The sequence below is a fragment of the Antechinus flavipes genome, chromosome 1, assembly GCF_016432865.1.
Source record: "Antechinus flavipes isolate AdamAnt ecotype Samford, QLD, Australia chromosome 1, AdamAnt_v2, whole genome shotgun sequence".
Classification (NCBI taxonomy): domain Eukaryota; kingdom Metazoa; phylum Chordata; class Mammalia; order Dasyuromorphia; family Dasyuridae; genus Antechinus; species Antechinus flavipes.
Genome location: NC_067398.1, coordinates 137,410,507 through 137,434,464, shown reverse-complemented (window position 1 = coordinate 137,434,464; position 23,958 = coordinate 137,410,507). Strand labels below are relative to the sequence as shown.

At 37.1% G+C, this 23,958-nt stretch overlaps 1 protein-coding gene across 1 annotated transcript in view; it reads left to right on the top strand.

Annotated features, from left to right (window-relative positions):
• Positions 1-23,958, top strand: part of LOC127557382 (chondroitin sulfate proteoglycan 4-like) — a 61,649-nt gene that overhangs the window by 27,338 nt on the left and 10,353 nt on the right. Inside the window, exon 6 of the mRNA XM_051990721.1 lies at positions 6,062-6,228. Coding sequence (XP_051846681.1) covers positions 6,062-6,228 — 167 coding nt within the window. The remainder of the gene's footprint in view (positions 1-6,061; positions 6,229-23,958) is intronic.

Genomic DNA, 23,958 nt, shown 5'->3' with positions numbered 1-23,958 from the left:
CCTTACCACTGATTATCCTGAAGCTCTCCAGTGTTTCATAGTTTCTGTATTTAGCCTAAAACATCTACCATGCCCTCTGTCTGAATGTTCTTTACTTCTCTGACTTCTTATGAATTCTTCTTTTGAAATCACATTTTTCCTCCAGTCTTCCCTGACCATATAACAGAAAGAAATTATTCTAATCCTCCTTTAATTTAAATGAGAAACTCACTCCAAATCATAAAGATAAATCCACCCAAATTTTTGCACATAACTACATACTATTTCACATGAAGTAGGCCTTTTTAATTTGTGTTTTTTTAAAAAAAAAAATACTTTAACCACAACACTTCTTCCAAACTGAGAATCAATTTAGTGATGGAATAGTAATCTTTTGCAGACTAGTACTTACAGCAGTCTCTCATTGAGGCTCTGATCCTCATGGTCTATGGTCATTTCCTCATATTGCTATTTAAAGCCATAGCTAATAGATGAAGTTATCTTCCCAGAAGTATTGTGAGTATAGACTGAAACTTGGGTTTTTATAGGAAGAAATAATCAGTCTGCTAGATTGGTTTGTGTGTAGTTAATGCACTATCAAATAAATTAAGATAATAGTTTTAGAGCTGGTAGGAACTTTAAAGGTCATTTAGTTCAACCCCTCCATTTTATAGCTAAGAAAATTGAATCCCAGAGAGCTGAACTAATAAGAAGCAAAGGCAGGATTTGAATTCAAATCTCCAGCTCTAGTTCTCCATTAAACCATCCTCTTGACTTTTCACATTGTTTGCCCATTTTAGAATGCAAATTCTTTGAAGATGGGAACCGGGGCTGTTAATCAGTGACATGCAGAGGAAATAAGATAAATTCTTATCTTTGTTCCATTGGTTACATACCTCCCCAGCCTGATCTGTAGTTTTATCTTTTCCTTGTCTCAGGGAAATATCAGCATAGTTTTGTCAGTACAAATCTGAGTCAGAGAAATTTGCTAACAACTCCCTTCTGTTCTTTTAATTATCTGTCAACTCTTCCTTCACGTCCCTTTTAGCCTTTCCATGGTAACTCCCACTGTGCTAAGTAGCTTGAAAGAATTTCTATCAATAGCTTAGAAAGTCTTGAAAGCATTTCTATAGTCCGTGAAATATGATGATAAGAATATTTGATGTTTTGAGTTTAAACTTGTATAAAAATTTTAAACTTATATGGGTTCAAGCCTATAAGTTTAAAAGTTTAACATTTATACAGGTTTTAAACCCATATAGGGCTTAGGTTGCCCAATGGATAGAGCATTGAGCCAGTCAGAAAAACTTGAGTTTAAGTATGGCTTCAGACTTGTACAAGTCACTTAATCTGTCTGCCTCAGTTTTTCTCAAGTATAAAATAAGAATAATAATAATAGCACCCTACTTCATGTGGTTGTTATGAGGATCAAATGAGATAATATTTTTAAAGTGCTTAATATAGCAGTCTGCACATAGTAAACACTTAGTAAAAATTGTTTTCCTTCCCTTTCTCTTATAGAATCCTGTTTGAGATTTTGTGAATTTGAAAACAAAACATAAAACAAATTTTGGGGGTGAAAGTGATTGCACCAAGTTGTTCTTTATTTTTTTGGGATGTTTAAAGGCTGCTTCTCTATGTTCTAGACTTGTCTCCAATTTTTTTCTAGACCAGGGTTAGGGCGGTTTAGTAATAGGAGTGAGCTTTTATTGATTTCTCATCTTGAAGGGTAGCATGGACTATGTCCCAGGGGATGGAGTTCTGGGCTTGGAATTGAGATGACCTAAATTCAAATACAACCTCACACACTTGACAAGTCACTTAACTGTGCCTCTATTTTTTTAACCTATAAAATGGGAATAATAATAGCATCTACTTCCTAGGGTGGTTGTGAAGATAAAAATAAAATAATTTTAAATTTCTTAAAGCATTACGTAAATGCTAACTGTTGTTATTAACAATCATTACTAATTAACTCTGCATTTCTTACTCATTTGGTACCCTAAGTGCATCTAGTAATTCCCAGGGAATGATTGGGGTGAGATAGGATACATGGTGAAATGTCATTTACCTTATTAGAATAAATATTGGTATACACATGTATAATGAATACATATTGGTTGTCATGATAATAGATAGTTACAAAATAGTATTCTTTATCATTAGTCCACCGGAAGGATGGTTGGTCATTGGATTGGTCACAGGTCTTAAGTCTTTCCAAGTTAACAGATACTTTGAAAAGATCTCCAAGAGAGAATGGGGCCTTGTAGCTAAACAGGATTGTTCTTGTTGACTGATTATGTCCAGGTAGAGTCCTTGTACTCTCGGGTACTCAGGTAAATGAGCACATTGCTTAGGATAACCCAGCCAGTATGGGGCAGCTGTAGGTCTTGATTGGAGACCTTCCTGATCACTGACTGATGACTTTGCTTCTTCTCAGTGTCTTACCTGGAAGACAAGGGGGCTCTCAGGCCATTCACCCACCTGGTGTGGATACAAGCTTAGGTTAAATAGTAGTTTGGGCCTGTTATGTGGTCTTAGGAGGCAAGAGAGGGAGAAAAGTGAGCATGCTACTAAGGAATCAGGGAAAAAGAAACAACAAGTTAATGGAGTTTTAAGGATTGCGGAGTACTTTACATTCTTATTTGTTCCTCACTAGAACCCCATGAGATAAGTGCTATTATTATCCCTGTTTTACAGAGAAGGAGATTGGGGCTTGTATACTTGTGAAGTAGGTTTTCCAGAGTCTAATGGCCTATGGCTAATGTGGTCATGGTGGGATTTGAACCGTCTGTCCTGACTCTGAGTCCAGTGCTCTATCTACTACACCCTCTGTTTGTTTACCAAGACTTCCTGACTTTAAGTCAAGATTCTCTGACTGCTGGTATGGACACTTTTAGAGAATAAGGAGGGGTTCAGAAGAACTTGGCAGCCACTTGTTTTAGGATGGATTATCCTATCTTCCCAACATTTGGCAAATATTGTGTTTTAAGAATTCTGGCAGTTGATAATATAGCTCTTTACACAGACATGAACAAAATGCAGAAGTACAGACATAGCAAAAGACACCCGAGGAAACAAATTCTCTAAAAAAGGGGCTTCTTAATCTGGGATTTTTTAGGATTTAGGAGAACTGTGAATTTGAATGGGAAAAAAATTTTCCTTATTTCCTCTAATCTTTAAAAAAATTAGAATTTCTTTTAGTAATTTAAAAACATTTTCTTGAGAAAAGGTCCAAGGCTTTATCTAACTGCCAAAGGGATCTATGACACAATCCCCCCTCATTCTCTCTTTCCTTTTCTCTCTCTGTTTTTGTTTCTCTCTCTTTCTATATTTATATATATATATATGTACATATATATATATACACACATATGCATATGCATATATGGAGATAGACAGATATTAAGAACCCCTTGTCTAAGCTAGAGCTTTAACTGCACAGAGGTCTCACTTACCCTGTTAAGCCCTCCAAGGAATGTTTGCAGGATATGGCATTAAGAACAATCAGTCAACAAGTATTTTCAGATCACCTAGTGTGTACACAGTTCCCATAAAAGGCCTTTTTTTCAAAAATAGCTTTTTATTTTCAAAATATGTGCAAAGATAGTTCTCAATATTCACTCCAGCAAAACCTTGAGCTCCACATTTTTCTCCCTCCTTTCGGAGGGAGTATTATAAATATTATCCTACTTCATTCTCACATCCTACTTCACCCCCTCCCCTAGACAGTAAGTAATCCAGTATAAAGGCATTATTCTTACAAAAGAAGAAAGTGACTAAATCTTGTGCTGTCTGTTGAGAAAGATGAATTTCCCTTACATCCCGTCTATCTGGCAATGTTCTAGATTCCCATTTAGTATCCATTTAGCCATCAACTGGGAGGCTAGAGGGCAGGTTCTAGCCACCTTGGACCTAGAATCAGGAAGACTTGCCCTCTAGCTATGATGGGGATCTCCAGGAGTGACTTCAGCAGGTTCTGGAGACCCCAGTTCCTTTTTTCACTTCACATTTATTTGCCCCAAATGGTTTTGAAGTTTTAAGGAAAGACAAAGAAAGAGGTGCTTCCAGGGACAGAATCACCCTGCAGTTTGGACATGCTAAGACTGTCTTCTAGATATTCTTCAGAGAAAGTATTACCTGCTCTAGGTGGTGGTTCTGTTTGTCAGAATCCAGATCCTATTGGAACCAGGCCCAGACATCCTCTTCTCTCCAACTTGCTACAGCCAGGCAGGAAAAAAAAATTTCTACTTGACATTTTCCCCTTGTTGATTTCTCTATTATCCTTTATTTCTACCTGTATTTCTAGGCTGCCCTGGTGTTCTGGTTGGTACAAACAAGGAAAAAAAATTAAATTTTAAATTTCAGAAAGATGGATCTCTATGTAGCTAGAGCCCTGGGTCTGGAGTCAGGGGAGCCTGAGTTCTGTTTCCACCTCAGACACCTTACTGGTGGTATGATGTTGGACAAGTCATTTCTCATCTCTTTGCTTCAAATTCTGTAAAATGAGAATGATAGTAGCACCTACCTCCATGGCTTTTGTGAGGATCAAATAGTGCCTGGCACATAGTAGGTGCCTATTTAAATACTTGTTTCCTTCCCTTGGGTTGGATGGGAGAAGAAAAGAGGAGCATAAGAAACAGGTAAAAGGATTTCTTTTTAGTTAAAAAAAAAAAAAAGACTGAAAAGATTGTTCTGAATTTTAAAGGAAGGGTTCAATTTCAGAGAAAAACTTTTTTTAAAGCACAGTTAATTTTTAAAAATAAAAATCAGAGCTATTTTAGTTTCTTTAGCTTGATGAATAACATGATTGACTATTCAATAAATGTTCACATAAAATAAAATAACTCCTTGAGGGTACACCATAATGAAACATGCTGCACATGTCCGTGTCAGCTCCATAGCTTAGGGACTGCTTTAGAAACCCCTGCCAAGAAACGTAGGGAGTTCTGCTTTTACAGGCTGCTACAGGCAGCTTGGGGATGGGGGATGGGAGAGGCTGTGCCCTCATCAAGGTTATTGGCAGCAGCTGCTGCCTCCCCTGCCCTGCAGATCAATTGTCCTGACTTGATGATTGCGGTAACAATTAGTGTGATAGGGAGACAGAGGGGAAAATACAAGTGGGTTGATTCTCTTGGTGTCCTTCCTTTTGCATAATTCCTAGGACTGGAGTAAAGACTTGGGTGGATATTTAGGAAGCATAGAATTCAGACCTGTTTTGACTTTGTGAAACTTGGCTTTGGGGCACAGAGCCACGTGGTCCTGCCCTGCCTCCCGCCTGCCTCCTCAAGGCACCTTTTTCCAATTCTTGCCCCCATCCATTCTGAAGGCCTGCAGATGGCAGTGGATCCCAGGGTTTAAGCCTCAGGAGGCAGCTCGAACTAGTGTGAAGGTTCTAACCAGCAGAGAGCAGGGGTATTTCCAAGCCTGTGATATTCCCAGTCCTCACTCCCGGCCTCCATCCCCTGAATTTAACTCTCCATCTAATAAAATCCCCATCCCCATTTAACTCCCTCAGAAATGCCATTTTTAAAGGAGGACTGAGAAATGTTTAGAAAGCTCCAGCCCCCATCTAACCTGTAGCATAATAGCCTCTGTCCTGTTTAGGCTCTTAGATTTAAGCAACAAGTCTGGCCATCCCTACCCAGCGCGAAACACTTGCTCCCTTGAATTAAAATGCTTTAATGAAATAGATGAACCTAGACTATCATTTAAAAGCTTTGTTAATGGCATTAAGGTTAGTCAACAGGTGTTTGTAGAGCACCTACTGTGTGTACAATTCCCATAAGGGACGTTACTTGTACAAAGGAAGAAAGTGGCTAAAACCTTGGGCTGTTTGTTGAAAGGTGTGAATGCCGGTTAGTAAGTAAGATACAGAAAGGATGGTGATGTCCCTTTACTGATGAAATCACAACTCCTTGAAATACTGGAACAGAGATACCTTCTTCAGAGGCAAAAGGATATTTTTCCTGATTCTGAGAATGAGAGAACGGTCGAGATCATCCAGTGTGGGCTTTTTAGAGGGAGCACTAACATGGCCCGGCTTACGTAGTCTACATTTTTATCTTGGTTTGTCTCCTAGGTTCCACCAAGCCCATTACATCTCACGTCCTGAAAGCTGTGACCAATGATGGGGACAGTGTGGGAAACCGAACAGTCACTTTCACAGTTCTGAGCCCCCCAAAACTTGGGAGGCTCGTTAGACTGGACAGTGACACCCGGGATGTTTCTGCATTTACACAACAGATGGTAAGTACCCTGACTTGATGTGACCCTACTCTGATGGAAGCTGGGGAATGGTACTCGGCCATTGTCCCTCTTCCTCCTTCCCATGCTTTTAGAACTCACTAGGTGCAGTCTCTTTGCCATCTGTAAGGATGATGATCTTAAAACCAGAAGACTTCCTATGGCATGGAATAGTTAAAACGAGAGTTTGAGGTCTGTTTTTAGTGGCAGGTGGTTTGGCACTATTTAAAAAAAAAAAAACAAACGTGGATGGTTAAGTATGGAGAGAGCATGTGTCACGGTTGAGATACAGTTCATAGCCAGATTTTTACCCAATTTAAACAAACTTCCCTTGGAGAAATCTTTTTACTTCTCTGAGCTACCATTTTCTTTTTCTTCATCATCATCACCATCATCATCATTGCCATCATCATTCTAGTTGCTATAACAATTATAATTTTAAATGTTTTATGTTATATATATTTTTATTTATAATTTTGTTTAATTATAATTTTAAGAACAGTTAATTATTATAGTAGCTAAATTTCATATAGCTCTTTAAAAATTGCAAACTGCTTTACAAATAACATCCTACTTCATCCTCACAACAGCTCTGGGAAGTTGCTGTTATTATTATTCCCATTTTATTGATGAGGAAATTGAGACACATAGAGTTTAAATGCTTTGTCCAGGGTTACACAGTAAGTGTCTGAGGCTGGATTTGAAATCAGATCTTTCTGCTTAGAAATCCATTGTTCTACCAATGATTGCACCATGGTAAAAGGTGGAGTTTTTCTGAGGTCCATTCTAGTTCTAAGATTCTATGATGCTAAGAAGAATGCTTTAAAAGGGGCAAAAGGGATTTAGTTGGTTTTCCAGCCACATTGGGAACCTGTATCACTAGACAGATTATGCTTTCATGTGATTTTATTGTTGGGCATTCTTATGTGAAGAGTTATGTGAAATCTGAAGGGTTTATATCACACATAGAGAAGCATTGTGATCTGGTAGAAGGACTTCTGGGCTAAGGGTCATGAGACCCAGGTTCGAATTCTGACTTTAAAAGGTCTTAGCTCTGCAACTATGAATAAGTTGTGTGATTTATTTATAATTCAGCTTCCTCATCTGTAAGGCAGCTAAGTGAATAGAGTGCTGGGTTTGGGGTGAGGAAGACTGACTTTCCTGAGTTCAAATCTGGCCCCCTCAGAGATTTACTAGCTTTGTGACCTGAACAAGTCATCTGACCCTGTCTGCTTCAGTTTCCTCATCTGTAAAATGAGGTGGAAAAAGTAAATGGCAAACTACCCTAGGACATATGCCCCCCAAAACACAAATGAAGTCATAGGAAATCAGGCAAAACTGAAATGACTGTAAAACGAGATTAATAATGCTCACACTGCCCACTCTGCAGGGTTCTTGTGAGAAAAACATTTTAGAAACCTTAGCGCTATATATAAACATGAATGATTATTGTGATTAAAAAGATAACTGAATTTTAAGGGGAAATATATTTTTCCTTTCTTGATGTGTTTACTTTTCAATTCTGAAATGTTCTCACTGTTGGCCTGTGAATTGAATAAACAGTAGAAGGAAAAGATGTAAATTAAATGCTGTTTGAGTGAACGTGAAGTTGAACAAAAGCAATAGATGTTTACCGTATGCCCACCTTTGACCTTGGAGCGGCCCCTGCTCAGGCTGATGTGGCAGAATTCCGTTTGTCTTTGGCTTCCCCATTGCCTTTGTTGGCTGTGTATTTAGGGAGCAGGTCATATGGTTGGCAGAGGCACCAAGTGTGAGACTGAGATGAGGAAGTATCAGTTCTGCACTCGCAAAGAGAAATGAGTGTTGTAATACAAACCACATTATGTCATGAGATTAAGGGGGTATCAGCCACTCAGAATGGAAGCACAGCCTTAGTTGCTTTGGCTTTATTCTAGTTGATGCTTCAAATGCAATAAAAAATAAAACATTAATGTATATTGGATTACTTGCCATCTGGGAGAGGGGTGGGGAGGAGGGGAAATTTTGGAACACAAAGTTTTGCAAGGGTCAGTGTTGAAAAATTATCCATGCATATGTTTTGAAAATAAAAAGCTTTAATAAAAATAAATGAAATGAAGCTAGAAAAAAAACAAACAAGCATAATGTATAGAGCAGCTTGGAATTTACAAAGCACTTTCCCATCCGTTATCTCATTCTGTCCTTATAACAAACAGCTCTGTGAGGGAGTCATCCCCATTTTACAGATGAAATAGATGAATCTCACAGAAGTTATGTTACTTGCTCAGGGTTACCCAGCTATTAAGTGATGGTAGAACCATGATCTGAACCCGTATCATTTGTCTACAATGCACTTCTCCCTGCACTTCATCTAAGAGACTTAGGTAAATATGCAGTACTTGGAGAAGACATTCCTCCCCACCACTAATAAGAAGAATAATGACTAAAATGGGTTATTGATGTCCACTGTTAGGGATCCCAAGTCACATATATCCAGATTTTTCCAGGAAGTCTTTTTGGCTCTAGGAATATGCAAGGCTTTGGTAAGTAGGGGAAATGGACCCTAACCCCCCTTGTTCAGTTTTTCATTTGTGCCTGACTCTTTGTGACTACATCTGGGGTTTTCTTGGTAAAGATACTGAAGTGGTTTTTCACTTCCTTCTCCAGCTCATTTTAAAATAAGGAAACTGAGGCAAACACAATTAAGAGATTTGCCCAGTAAATGAGTCCCCTAGGCTGCTTAAAGACTTCAGAAGGAACTTGAGCCTTAATCTAAATAGTAAGGATTTATTCCATACCTACTGTGCCTGCCATTTTGCTGTACTGGCTGGGGTGATGGCTAGTGGTGGAGAGAATATATAAATACCTTGTTTATATAGTGCTTTCAGATTTACAAAACACTGTACAGATATTATTTCATTTGATTTTCACAACAAATGGGAGGTAAGTGCTATTCCTCATTTTATAGATGAGGAAACAGAGCAGACAGAGGTTAAGTGACTTGCACTTGAAGTGTCTAGGGCTGTATTTGAACTTAGGTTTTCTTTGACTTCAGATCCAATGTTTTGTCACTGAAACATCAGCTGCCTCTCAGTACAAGAATTGAAGTGTATTTTAGAATTTATAGGAACATTAGATTTTAAATTTATAGTTGGAAGGAACCTTCTTCTTCAAACCCCTTGAGAAAACTGTCACAAATAATAACCAGGTGACTTCATTTAGTTTAACTTCTGCCTGAAGTAATATGGTATGTCAGATGAGTGGTCCATTAGGCATTAGTTGAATATTTCTACTATTGATAAACTCATTACCTTTCAAGACATCCCATAGCCTTTTTGGATTTTTCTACATATTAGTAACTTTTCATAAGAAAAATACTTCCTAAATTATAAAGTACTGTAAAAATGTTAGTTATCATTTTTGTTATTATTAGAATCACATTATCCCAAATGGATCCCAGGCAAGAATTTCTTCTATAATATACCTTGTCAGGTCACCCAGCTTTTGATACCCGTTGCTTCCTGAGATAACTCATTCTGCTTTTGAATAGCTGCAGTTGTTAGAAAGTTTTTCCTGACATTAAACTTAAATCCACTTCTCTGAAACTTCCTCTTCCTACTTCTGCCTGTTGGGACCAAGCAGAACAAGTCTAATCTCTATTTCACATGAATTCCAGATCCTTTAAGACATCTATCCTGTTTCCAGTAAGTCTAATCTTCTCTAGACTAAACATCTCCAATTCTGAAGTACCTGGCTCTATCTTTATTTGTATCAGGAAGAAAAGACTGATGTGCATAAAATAATTAGAAAAAGTCAGTTGGTAAACATTTATTAAGTCTCTGCTATGGACCAAGCATTGTGCTAAATACTAGAGATACAAAGAGAGAGAAAAGAAAGTTTCTGCCCTTGAAGTTTACAACTTACTGAGGGAGACAAACAGATATGTACAAACAAGTCATATTCAGGACAGATAGGCGGAAAGTAGAGCACAGAACAGCCTATAGTCATTTGAAAATTTGTGCAGTGCAAATGCTGTTTGAGTGCTATAGAGAAGGGGTAGATCATTGACGTCTACCTTTTTCAGGAAGGTTTCTTTGGGACACAGAAAAAGGGCTGCTCTGAGCGCACTTATGTGAATTCCTCAAGTGACCATGTGGCCAAATGGGTGCTGGAAGATTGATGCTAGGGGAGTTTGAGCTCTTATCTAGAAGTAACTGGTGGCACAGTGGATGGAGTGCTAGACCTGGAATCAGGAGGACTCAATTTCAAATGTGGTCATCAACATTTCCTAGCTGTTTAATTCTGGGCAAGTCTCTTAATTTCTGTTAACTCAATTTCATCTGTAAAATGCAGATAATAATAGCACCTGTTGCCTGGGGGTTTGTGAGAATAAATTAATTAATATTTGCAAAGCCCCTAGTACCGTGCATGGCACATATAAGCTACATATTGCTATCTTATGGGCTTGTCATTCACCTACTATGCTGTCAAGGCTAAATTATTAAACCATTAGTTTCTAAATATCACAGGGTATTTTGAAGAACATCTTGTATCAAATGCATTAAGTGTATTTAATGCTGCCATAATAATTTATTGGGGTAAATGGAAATGTAATATCCTATTTTTTTGTATTGTTTTATAAGAAAAAAATAATCATTCCCCAAAATAATTATGTGGTAAGGTCTTGATGGTGAGGTTTTGTAATGTCGCAAAAGTCATTCAGTCTACAAGTCTATTGAGTGTATTAAGTGCTGAGTCATAATACTTTATTGGGGTGAATGAAAATGTAATGACCTATCTTTTTATTGTTTTATTAAAAAAAATAACAATCATTCCCCAAAATAATTATGTGGTAAGGTCTTGATGATGAAGTTTTGTGATGTCATAAAAGTCATTCAGTCTATAGACATCTATCATGTGCTGGGAATACAGAAACAAAAATGAAGCAATTCTTGTCTCTCAAAGTGCTTGCATTCTCTTGGAGGAGATAGCACACACATATATAAACATACACATGATATATATGAGGTAAATGCTGAAAGAAAGATACTGGTATCTGGAGGGATAAAGAAAGATTTAAACTGTGGGTCACAACCCCATATGAAGTCATGTAACTGAATGTGGGGGTTGTGACAGATTTGTACAACAGAAAAGGTATCAAACATTCCACCAAGATTTAATTCTTTATGTAAAATTAAACAAGCGCATCCATTTCATTAGTATGCAAATTTGCTTTCATCTTTAATGAATGGTAAAATTATATGTAAGTCAAGAGTTGTTTGAAAATTAATTTCTTTATGATTTATTATCAGTAAATTTTTTATTTGCTTATCTGTTTTATATAACAATAGGCCTGGGTTTGCCTAAAAATTTCTTGGACCAAAAGAGGTCACACAAAAACTTAAGAAGCCCTGACATGGAAGACAACACTTGTAGAAACTGAGATTCTAAGGAAGGGAAATGAGAAGGGAGGACATTCCTAGCCGAGGGAGACCGGGTGTAGAAACATGGAAAGGGGAGATGCCAGTATTGTATATGGGGAACAAACAAGGCCACTTTCTAATTAAGAGGTTTATGGATGGTGGTATGGTAGCTAGGGGAAAGTATTTTAAGAGATACTAATTGAACCTGTCATGATACTCATAATTACTGAATACAGGCTGGAAGAAGGTAGTCTAGGAAAGACTTAATTAGGCAGTCAGCTCAGCTGAGCCTGAAGTATAGAAGGAGCTGATACAGTGGAGGAAGCAAATTGATTCATCTCTAAGAGCCTTCCTCCCCCATTCCCATGATCTTCTTTGACCTTAGTTTTTTTTTGTTTTTGTTTTCCTGTTTTTAGTTAATTTATATTCTTTTAACTTCTCCAGCAGAGAAAAGAGACAGAGATAGGGGGGAGTCAAGGCTGGCAGGGTTAGCAGTATCTAACATACTGCTATATTATTAGTGTTTTAAGTATCCCAGTGTTCCTTATTGTTGCCAACCTTTCTGTCCAGTTCCTCCTTTCCGGCTTGCCCTGATATGTGCCCTTGAGCTTAAGTTCTACTAGGAAGCATTAGCCACTAACTATAGAACTTGTTTTTTCCTTTCATTACCTTGTGATTTGTGGCCCTGAAAATATTATGACTCTTAGCAAATCCCATCAGATCAGAGGCATTCCAGGTTATGTTTTTTCTGATGTGCCTCAGGGTTTGATGGCCCCAGTGTACCTGCAAGGACATCTGCAGACTCCCTCCTTATTCTCACAGTCAGTCAACAGGCCTTTGCTAAATGCACATACATACACCACACGCAAACACTCACAAATCTCTTTGCTCTCTGATACCTACAAGTGACACTTAATACCTGGTGTAAAGAAACCTATACTAATAATACATTTTTTTCTTGTATCTTTGTAGTCATAGCTGTTAACTTAATTCTCTTAATAAGTTCATACTTATTTTAAAGTTTCGTTCCTGTTACCTTCTCATTTATCTCCTTACCTCCCATCTTATATCTTCCCCTTTTATCCTCTTTCCTCGGATTTATTTTGCCTTCTCCCCCTTTCTCCTTTTCTTTCCTCTTTCTTTCTCTCCATCCTCTTCTAGTCTCTTTTTCCTTCTCTCTTTCCCCTTCTCTCCTTTTTTCCTAGCCTCTTTCCTTTTTCTCTCCCTTTTCTCCCTTTCATTTTCTTAGTCTCTTTTTTTCTCCCTTTTCCCTTCTCTCTTTTTTCTTCCTAACCTTTTTTTCCTCCTTTTTACTCTTTCCTCTCCCTCCTCTCTCTGTCATCTCCTAGTCTCTTCTCCTTTTTCTCCTTTTCTTCTCTCCTAGAATTTTCCCCATTCTTTTTTTCTCTTTCCTCCTTTTTTCCTCCCTCTTTTTTCTTTCATCTTCTCCTAATCCCTCCTGCCTTCTCACTCCCTTAATCCTCTCTTCCTGATAAACTGGATGATGAGAGATTAGAGCTGGATATCTAAATTTAAGAATTGTCTGCATAAAGGAGGTAAAAAGACCAAAAATTGCCAACAGAGAGAGAGAATGTAGAGACAAAGGAGAATAGTACAGTACTGAACCTTGGGGGACATCCATGCTTTAAGCAGGGGTCCTCAAACTTTTTAAATAGGAGGCCAGTTCACTGTTCCTCAGACTGTTGGAGGGCCGGACTATAGTAAAAACAAAAACTTTGTTTTGTGGGCCTTTAAATAAAGAAACTTCATAGCTCTGGATGAGGGGGATAATCGTCCTCAATTGCCATATCTGGCCCATGGGCTGTAGTTTGAGGACCCTTGCAAGGAGTGGAAGATAAGGCATGGATGATGATCCAGCAAAAAGAGACTGAATAGAAAAGTTACATACATGTAGATGAGGAAAGAAGAGAAAACAGGGTTATGGAAGCCAAAGGAATACAAAGTCACCAGGGGGTGGGGGTGGGAGTGCCCAATAGTGTGAAAAGCTGAAAAAATATCAGAGAGAAAAAAAAAAAGATCATGGGATTGAGAAATGAAGAAGTCAGTCATGCACTGGTAGCCTCTCAGAGGATACTTTTCAGTAAGAATAGTAGGAAGTAGAGGCAATTTGGATATTATGTAAGGTCCCTTCCAGCACTTAATTATTTTTTTTGGCCCTAAAAGTAAGGTTTTAATAATGGGAATAAATAATAGGGATGGCTAACAGTGCAAATGATGTTTGAGGAAAATTGTGAAAATATTTCCTCTAGAAATCCCCCAAAACTTTAAAGTCGTAGGAGAAAAGAATTATTGGGAGGTAAGGCACAAAGAATATCAAGAGAGATAAACCACAAAGTACATGTTAACAAAGAAGACATTTGAGTTTAATTTTAATACTATGGTAATGTATATTACATAGGATCTATGTTTGAGAATATATAGTGTATTTGTCAGCAAAGTGGATTTCTTTTAACTATTGTGTTGCGGGTGGATAATTAGTCTCTTCCTCTTCCCTCCCTTCCCATTCTCCTCCTTTGTTCCCTTGTCTCCTTTTTGCCAGCAGATGGAAATACTAATCTTTTCCTGATGTTTGTGGTTTCGTGGCCTGTGTCAAATAATGCTGTAGTTGCCACCCACTTTTTAACTTTATCCCTTTTTAAAGTCATCCCTTTTACAGTGTCTGCTACAGGCCTCTGTAAGCTGGATAATATTTTAGCAGTAAAAGAAATGGTAGAGTCGGTTCTTTAGTAATATTGGTGATGGTAAAGGTATCCAGAACATTTTAGCTTAAATTAATCAAAAAGTAAGTAGTAAATACCTATTAACTGCCCAATCTCCCTCACTGATGAAGCAAAAATAGCACCCGTGAAAGAAATGGTGAGCAATCAGTTGCTATCTGGGGGTGGTGTTCACTATAATTGTGAAAGGAGTTAAGATTCAGCAGTACTAAGTTGCTTTGTCAATTTTTTTCCTCTTCTTACAGATTCATTGATTATATATATTATAGTGAAATCTTAAGAAACCTACTAAGCATTTGCCTCATAATTCATAGGAAAATATTCACAGATTTGAAGACAAGAGAGAACAACTGAAACTCAGTTTCTTAGACAACTGACTTGTAATAATTATACTTAATTGTAATAATTACACTTAAGCATCGCTCAGTAGTCTTAGATTCTATAACTCAAAGCTTGATGAGACAAAATTAATGACTACAACATACACAGAAGTAGATGGGTCCAGTCACCTGTACAAAATCTTTGTCCTCCTGGAAATTATGTATTGTTGTTATGTGAATAGATGTCTAATGATAGTCCAGACATAGAATCCTACAGTGTTTAAGCTGGAAGTATATCATATACAGTACTTCTATGTTTATAGATGAAGAACTAGTATCTGAAAGGATAAAGCAACTTGTCCAATGTTATATTGTGAGTGAGTAGAACAGAATTAGGGCTAAAATTCACGTCTCCTAATTTCCATTCTGGTGATCTTCATTCTTAGGTATGAGAGACTTCCTTTCTTACTTTCTTATTAAAACACTTTATTAGAGATAGAGGGGACCTTGGAGGGGCAGTTAGCCCAACACCATCATTTCACAGATGGAGAAACTGAGGCTCAGGGATGGATGGTGATGTATGGGTGATAATCCTAAGGAAATATAATATAATATAATATAATATAATATAATATAATATAATAATGGAGCCAGGACTTCTGACTCCAAATTTAATATTCTTTCTACTCCAACACCCTATCTTTCTGAAACTAAGGTTCAGAAAACATTGCCAGTTAAAGTTGTGTCTTACAGCAATCCCAATGCAAAAAAAAAAAAAAAAAAAAAATGAAGTGACATTTTTTTCCAGTTTGATTTGATTTTTCTTATGTGACAAAATAATTATATAATTATCTATTGTATTTAACATACATTTCTACCATATTTAACATATATTGGACTACTTGCCATCTAGGGGAAAGGATAGGGGAAGGGGGGAAAATTGGAACACAAGATTTTGCAAGGGTTAACGTTGAAGAATTATCCATGTATATTTTGAAAAATAAAAAGCTTTAATTAAAAAAATTTTTTTAAATGAAGAGTGGAAGAAACCAATCTGGAGCAGGAGGGTCAGGAGATAGTCTGTCATATCACTAAGTCTACTGCTTACTCCCTTTGGAAATGTATTGGCTTCCACTGTCTCCATGGTAACTCTCCAGTTTGGGAACTACTGGCACAAACACATTGCCCTTGCCCCCTGTTGCTCATTGCATTTGGTATTCTAGTGAAATCTGGCTTGACCCTGTATAACCTCTGTTTGTTCTTTGTGATTAGGATTTGATGTATGCTCTCTCCCTAGGAGGGCTCTTCCCTGTTAATTCCCCTTAATCCCTGGCACACATAAGCTCTCAGAGGTTGGGACCCTGTTAGCCAGTGATTGATAACTTTATTTCTCACCCTCCCCATACACAAACATACACTCACACTTACATAAACTCTTTCCTCCCCCATGACAGCAGCAGGGCTCCTGAGTCTCCCATGATGCTGTGGCCAGAGAAGACCTGAGCACCAGCCACACTTTGGGGAACATTTGTAGGATCTCATGAAGGACTGAATGGTTATGGAGTTAATGGAGTTAGTTGTTTTCTCTATTGGCAGTACAACTTGCTCTTGGGATCCTTTCACTAGAAAGGAAAGCTACCTTCTGGGGTTTCTGTCTTAGGCAGAAATTTTAAGGAATTTTAATAATTTTTAAAAAATAAATTTAAAAAATTTAAAAAGATAAATGCAGATGATTCATGACATTCTCACAGCCCAATCCAAGGTAGCTTTTGTTCATCTGACAAGGATGTGCCGCCCATGGGGCCAGTTGCTGTCTAATGGGAAACACTCCTTATTGGACAATATGGAGGATTTCATGAGATTTATGAAACACACTTTAGCCTGAAGTTACCATTCTTTATTCATAGGCAGCTAGGTGGCTCAGTGGCTAGAGTGCTGGGCCTGGAGCCGTGTGATCCTGGGCAAGTCACTTAACTAACCTCTGTCAGCCTTCATCTACCAGAGAAGGAAATGGCAAATCACTCCAACTTGTTCGTCGAGAAAACCCCGTGAACAGCGTGATCCACAGAATCACAAAGAGTTGGACGTGACTAAATGAACAACGTATGTCGCAGGGGAGAGACAGCTAACCTCAGAATCAGGAAGGCCTGAGTCCTAGAGTTTTGGGATCATGGGCCAGTCACTGTTAATCTCCAAGTGCCTCCAGGCGATTCTCTCAGGCTGCATTGTAAAGTCAGTCAGTCTGCTTTGGTAGAAGGTGTTCCTTATATCAATCAGTAAAGTCACAAATTCCATTAAAAAACAACTACAGGCTGTCTAAGGAGCCAGGGACTATGGTAGATTATCTCCATTCTTTCTCGATCCTAGGCCAGGTCTTGATAGGATTCCCCTGCTCTAATGGTCAGGCTGTGGTGAAGTAGCCCAGATGGATATAGCCACGAACCTATCTGAGGCTATCCAGTAGTGTATAGTGATCCCTCCAGCATTTGCTCATCATGTCTATAAGTAGCTCAGTATGTGTCCGTACAGCCCAGAAGGTACCAGGTCACCTCAGTCCTGCTACCCAGCCATCCACAAACTGACCAGTCACTCTTTCCATCCAAACCCAGACTTATCGTTTTTGTTCCTGACTCTTAAAATTAAACATCCTTACCACTGTGTTGTCAGTCCCAGTTTTGTGGGACTTGGGGAAACTTCAACCAACTTTTTGGATTTGTTCTTCACTTTAACTAAAATTAAGTGCCCGTTTGTGACAGAATCAGTGTTTTCCTGACTCAGTTTCCCTTATTCCTTTTCCTTATCCCTGATTCTTCCCAGTTTCCTTGAAGCAGCTTCCTGATGTGAGAACTTAAGGTCCTAGCCCCATATAGTCAGTGCCTTTTAGACTTGGCAGATGTCTGAGTCACCAAGCCTTAATGACATACTGACCAGACATATTTCCAGATAGAGATAAAACAGGCTTCATTCAGAGAAACTAAGTCATTTTTGCTATATAGCTTTGTTATCCTTTCTTTATGGTGATGCTTCTTTTTTTGAAATGATAGCTTTTTATTTTCAAAATACATACGAAGATAGTTTTCAATATTCAGCCTTCAAAATCTTGTTACAAATTTTTCTCCTTCCGCCCTTTTCCCCTAGTCAACAAGTAATATATAGGCTTGTATTCTTGTTATATCTCCTTACTGTGTTTAGACAAGTATACCCCTTTTTCCAGTGATTCAGGATTGCCTTATTTCAGCCCAATTTCAAATCTGAATGAAGAGTTACAGTTAGAACCTTGTATGTGCCTGGTGATGGTTGAAATGTTCCTGGATGCTCACTTTAGTCCTGGTTGATGACCCAGGAGACCAGACTCCTGCATATTTAAGATAGGGAATATTGAAAAGTACTCAGTCCACCTGGAGCTTGCCTCCTTCTATCCTGCCTAGGATTGCTATGGACCCACTTGGTGGTATTCATGGTAAACTTAAGTTCAGGCTAGCATTTCTCCTAGCATCACTTAAAGCACTACGTGGAATAGATTATCTAGCCACCTTGCCTTATATCCCCAGATGTAAACTCACAGAGGGCCCTTGATACATGTAGGGAATGGGGAAGAAAAACTGAGGATGGAAACCCATTTGAGAAGACATGTGTTGAGTGGATATGAAAACACATCTCAGCAGAATTCTGCAGTCAGTACCTGAGCCAAATGCAAGACCAGAGGTGTCATATTATGGTTCTGACTCATGTGGCCCACCACATTCTAAGTGTGCTCCAGAATTAGATTAAACTGTAATTAAGAAATATTTAACAAAATAAATGCAAATACAATTTGTTGTTCATTTGTTTAGTCACATCTAACTCTTTGTGATTGACTGTGGATTTTACTGGTAAAAATATTGAGTAGTTTGCCATTTCTTTCTCCAGTGGATTAAGTTAAATAGAATTACCTGTAATTCTAATAATAGACACTTACTTGGTGATCCCATATGTCTGAAGCCAGATTTGAACTTGGGCCTTGTAGACGCCAGGCTCCATACTTTATCCACTGCCTTAAAAATACAATAAAATGTAAGTGAAACTAGATTTTAAATCTAAGTTAATATATGCCCCACAAGGATCCATATATACAGATATATGGATCAACGGCCCCTTTTTCTCTTTGACACAAGTGGGCTAGACTATGCTTTTAGTGCTGTAAAGCAGAGATGTTTATCCCCATCTGTGCAATTTTGTGATTAACTTTGTCCCTGGGGCACCTGTTACAGCTGACTGGATTTACTCATTGGCTAGGCCAGAGATTGCAAGAGTTTCTGAAAAGGAACTGCTAGAAGGGATTTGCTAAACCAAAGGTTTAGCACTCCAGCTAAACCACCAGCACTCCAATACTGTTTGTCAGAAGAGTGAGAAGTTGGACCTTTGCACGACAATACAACCATGAAAGCCATCATTGTATGAAATTGATATTCCTTTTTTTTGATATTTATTCTACTATACCAGTTGGCAGGGGTGCCACAGTTCACTTTTCCATGCCTGTTGCCCACTATATACTACACTATTACAAATTAGATATCTTAGGCGATCCTCTCCTTACTTACCATAGAATCTATGAAAATAATGTGGATTGATGGCCAGTATGGAAATATGTTTTACATGACTTCATATGCATAGTCAATATTATATTGCTTCCCTTCTCAAGAGAGAGGATATGGATAAAATGGAGGGAGACATTTCAGAGCTTATTTATTTTATTTTATTTTTGCTGAGGCAATTGGGGTTAAGTGACTTGCCCAGGATCACACAGCTAGGAGGCCAGATTTGAACTCAGGTCCTCCTGACTTAAGGGCTAATGCTCTATCCACTGCACCAACTAGCTACTCCACAGAGCCTAATTTTTAAAAAATAAATGTTGTAAAAAATTTTAAATATAATTGGGAAATATTTAATGAAATAAAGAAAAATATATTTAAAATAGTGTAATTTGCCTTTTAAACCCCAAATTATGCCTTTTTACATGAACAATATAAATTCCATCCCCAGTATTTCTCTGTATTTACTCAACTCTGTATCTGAGTGAGCTGAAAGCTGCCCAGACCAACTTGCAAAATATTTTCAGGCAACCAAAAGTCTACAAAAGAAAGGTCAACTACCAGAGTCCTGAAGAGATCCTGTCTGACTCTTATTTCCATAACCTAGGGACCAACAAGGTTTTCCTGGTGAAAAGTCAGTCAATAGGTATTTTTCTAGCTCTTTTGTGCCAGCTACTATCAATACAAAGAAAGACAAAGCATGATCCCTACTGTCAAGGACCTCATTTTCTAATAACCAACATTTATTAAGCACCTACTATGTGCCAGATATTATAGGGAGAAAAATCTATCTGTCTATGTGTACACACATACACACACCTACACACACACACACACACACACACACACACACACACAAGACATATTCAGTGTAAACTGAAAGTAATCTCAGAGGGAAGGGGGGTAGAGTAGATGGTGGGAAAGATCTCCAGGATGTAGGCTTGAGGGCAGAAGGTGAAGGAAAGGAGGAAGAAAAGATAACCAGTAGCTTTTCCATCACTGATGATGAGTCCTACGCTCCTTACTCTGTACCTACTCAATATCCCTCCCTTTAGTCTTCACTATCCCAACCCCAATCTATGGAATCCTTCTCTGCCCAATAATTGAATATGGTTAAAAAGAATATATGTTTAAGAGGAACCTACATATAGGGAGACATTAAATGTCTTCAATACCATCTGTACCTAACACAGGCAGACTTACAGACCTGAAGAGAGGATATGAGAACCCAATGTAACTTTCTGGAATTGGGAGCAGCTTTCCACCAAGGTTATCCCACTAAGCCATGACCTTGAACTCTGTGGATTTCTTCTAAGGAGAAGGAATGGTATTGATCCAAAGCTGAAGATCAAGAATAGGGTTCAGCAAGGTTTTGCCAAAGTGAATATTGGAACCTATTTTTTGCATGTATTTGGAAAAAGTAACTATTTAAAAAAAAAGAATAGGTTTCAATGAGCATATTATTACTATAAAAAAAATCATCTAAATTAGGGAAACAACATGGAATAAAACAACTTGTCAGTGCTGCCTAATGCTTCCCTTTTTCATGTGTTTGCCCGGATTCCATGCTGACTTCCTGTCTTTGGTTTCATTACTGATCCATACTTTCCTGATTCTTTTCCAGCCCCCTTTGGATTTAACATTTCAATGAACTATGGCTAGACTTAGCATGGTTTTAACTTTGTTCCCTTAGATAGGTTTGTTGTCATTTATAAATTTTTATTTCTACTGCTATTTTTTGATATCACCTCTATTTCTGATTTTGGTCTTTCTATAACAAAGAATTTTTTAAAGGGGAAAACAAACAAGTTTGGCAAAACTAGCCAAGAAAAAGTTTTCTATTGCATTTAGTGTTCTATGCCCATGAGTATCCATTTTTGCAGAGAATCATGGGAATCCAAAGAGATCATAAAAAAAGGGAAAGGACCCACATGTACAAAAATGTTTATAGCATTTCTCTTTGTGGTAGCAAAGAACTGGAAGTTGAGCGAATGCCCATAAATTAGGAAATGACTAAACAAATTGTGGTATATGAATATAATGGAATATAGTTGTTCTATGAGAAATGATGAGCAAACTGATTTCAGAAAAATCTGGAAAGATTTATATGCACTGATGCTGAATAAAGTAAGCAGAAGCAGGAGAACATCGTACACAGTAATATCAACATTATGTGATGATTAGCTTTGATAGTCTTAGCGCTATTTAACAACACAATGATGGAAGACAATTCCAAAACATTTGTGATGGAAAATGCTACCTACATGCAGAGAAAAAAATAATGGAATCTGAATGCAGATCAAAATATACTATTTTCCCTTTTTTTGTTTTTCTTTCTTATGGTTTTTACTTTTTCTTCTATTTCTTCTTTCACAACATGACTGATATGGAAATATGTTTAACGTGATTGTATGTGCATAACCTAAAAAAAAAAGGAATGTCAACATCTTAGAAGGAATAGTAGCAGACATACAGTAAATACTTAAATGATTTACTTATTAATAAAATTAAATTTAAAATACTAGTTAATAAAATCTATCAATAAAAATTAATCAAAATAATTAACAAAATAATATTTATCAGTAAAATTAATGATAAAATAAAATTTATTAATAAAATATTGATAAAAATTTTAAGATTTATTTTAAAATTAATATTTAATAAAATATTATTAATAAATAAAAAAGAAGAAGGGGGATGAGAGAAGAGGGCCTTCTCTCTTCTTTAAGCTTATACTAGTGTATTCAGTTTCCCAGCAGGTAGTTTGTTTTAGTGTTATTATTTCCATTAACACTTTTGTAATCTATGAGTATATGGTTTCTTGGTTCTGCTTATAAGTTCTTCTAAGTCTTCCCATCCTTGACTATAATCCAGATTTACTTTTTTACTGTACTTTGAGATTTTCCCCAATAGCTCTCTTCCCTTAGACTATGTCAATTGTCTTTAACCATTGAAAATCAGTAAAATTAATTACTTTACTTATAATTATATTAATTTAATTATAAATGCTTTTTTAACATAACCCCTCAAAAGTTTCTTGAGGGTACAACTATATAGTTATTGTTTTTTTTCTTTGTATTCGCACTGGCTAGTACATTGGGTGGCATGTGGTGAGTAGGGACTTAATAAAGGCCTATGGAATTAATAAATATTATGCTTATATGAAATAAATGTAACAAGTTTATTATAAGTAGTTTCTTATCTTAAAATCAATTTTCAATTTTTTCACACTACCATATCATTTTAAAATAAATAATTATAATTGTCATGTTATGTGCACAAAGGAGAAAATCTTAAGAATTTGTGCTAAAAAAAAAATTGTATACTAAAGAACTGAGCATTTCATGCACAGAGAATGAGTAAAATGATCAGACTACAAAGATGGAATTTGAGCTTTTAAAAAGGGATATGTATCTTATTATTTAGAAATAAAGAATGAGTCAAAAAAGATTCCAATCATAGCATCTCTAATCACTTCCATGTATAGGACTAGATTAATTGATTTCTTCCCCCTTTTTCCTCCCTTCCCCAGTAATTGCTGGACTCATTTAGATTGTATTGAGCAATTAAAAATGAAGTGTTCTGGTTTTGTGGTTGATGATGCCTGGCTCTTTTTTCTTTTCCATAAAGTAGAAATTTCATTACATTTATTGTTCATGTATTCCCTCCTTTCTTTTCTTTTGTTAATATGTCACTTTACAATACTAAAAGTGAAAAAAGTATGCAACATTTATTTTCCATTGCAAATTAAAACTGAAGAATTATTCAAGCTTGCAGGAAATTAGTCTGCAGATTTTCAAAGCTTGGGTATAGTAATGAAGAAAGTAAATTATAAAATTTGGAGAGGAATCCGTTTAGTCAGAGTTAATAGAGAGTATAATGAGATCATTAAATCCTTTGTGTTTTAATTGTATGAATTAGAATCCAGAAAAAGATCCTTTGATTTTGACTGGTTCTTCCCTATTTTGAGAGCACTTATCAGCAGATGGGGTACAGTAGGGGTTGAATCCTATTTCAGTTCATTCTTTCAACAAATATAGTTTACCTTTAAAATTAATTGCTTGTGAGTTATAGACCATATGCAGAAACTAGGCCATATATGAGCAGATGGATATTTGCAAGTGGGTTGGCTGTTTGAAACCATTAGTACTCTGCCTTCTGTCTTTCACATCGGTAGCAGGAAGTGTCATGGAAGCCTAGATTCAGAGTTAGGAGGAACCTTAGAGTTCTAGGCAACTTCTTCATTTTACAGATGAGGAAACTGAGGCTCAGATAGGTTAACTAACCTGCCCAAGGTCATGTTGCACGTAAGCAATTTGAATTTGAGCTCAGCTCTTAATGCTTCCAATTCCAGCATTCTATCACTGTGCCATGCAATCTCCAAATAACTTATAGTGGATTTCATTATTTTGTTTATTTATATCAGGGCTTCTTAAACTTTTTCTATTTGTGTCTCTTTTTAGCCCGAGAAATCTTTATGTGATCCTGGATGTGTAGATAAAATAGCCATACAAATAATACATTTACTGATAATAAATCATAATTTCACAACCCCTAAATTCAATGACAAGGTCCCATATAGGGTTGTGACCCATAGTTTGAGCAACTAGGACTTATGTCACTATTACTAGAGAATTCTTTAAAATGCTTTGCTTTTCAGTTGACTTTAATATGTCATTGAAGAAATCATAAATATACACCT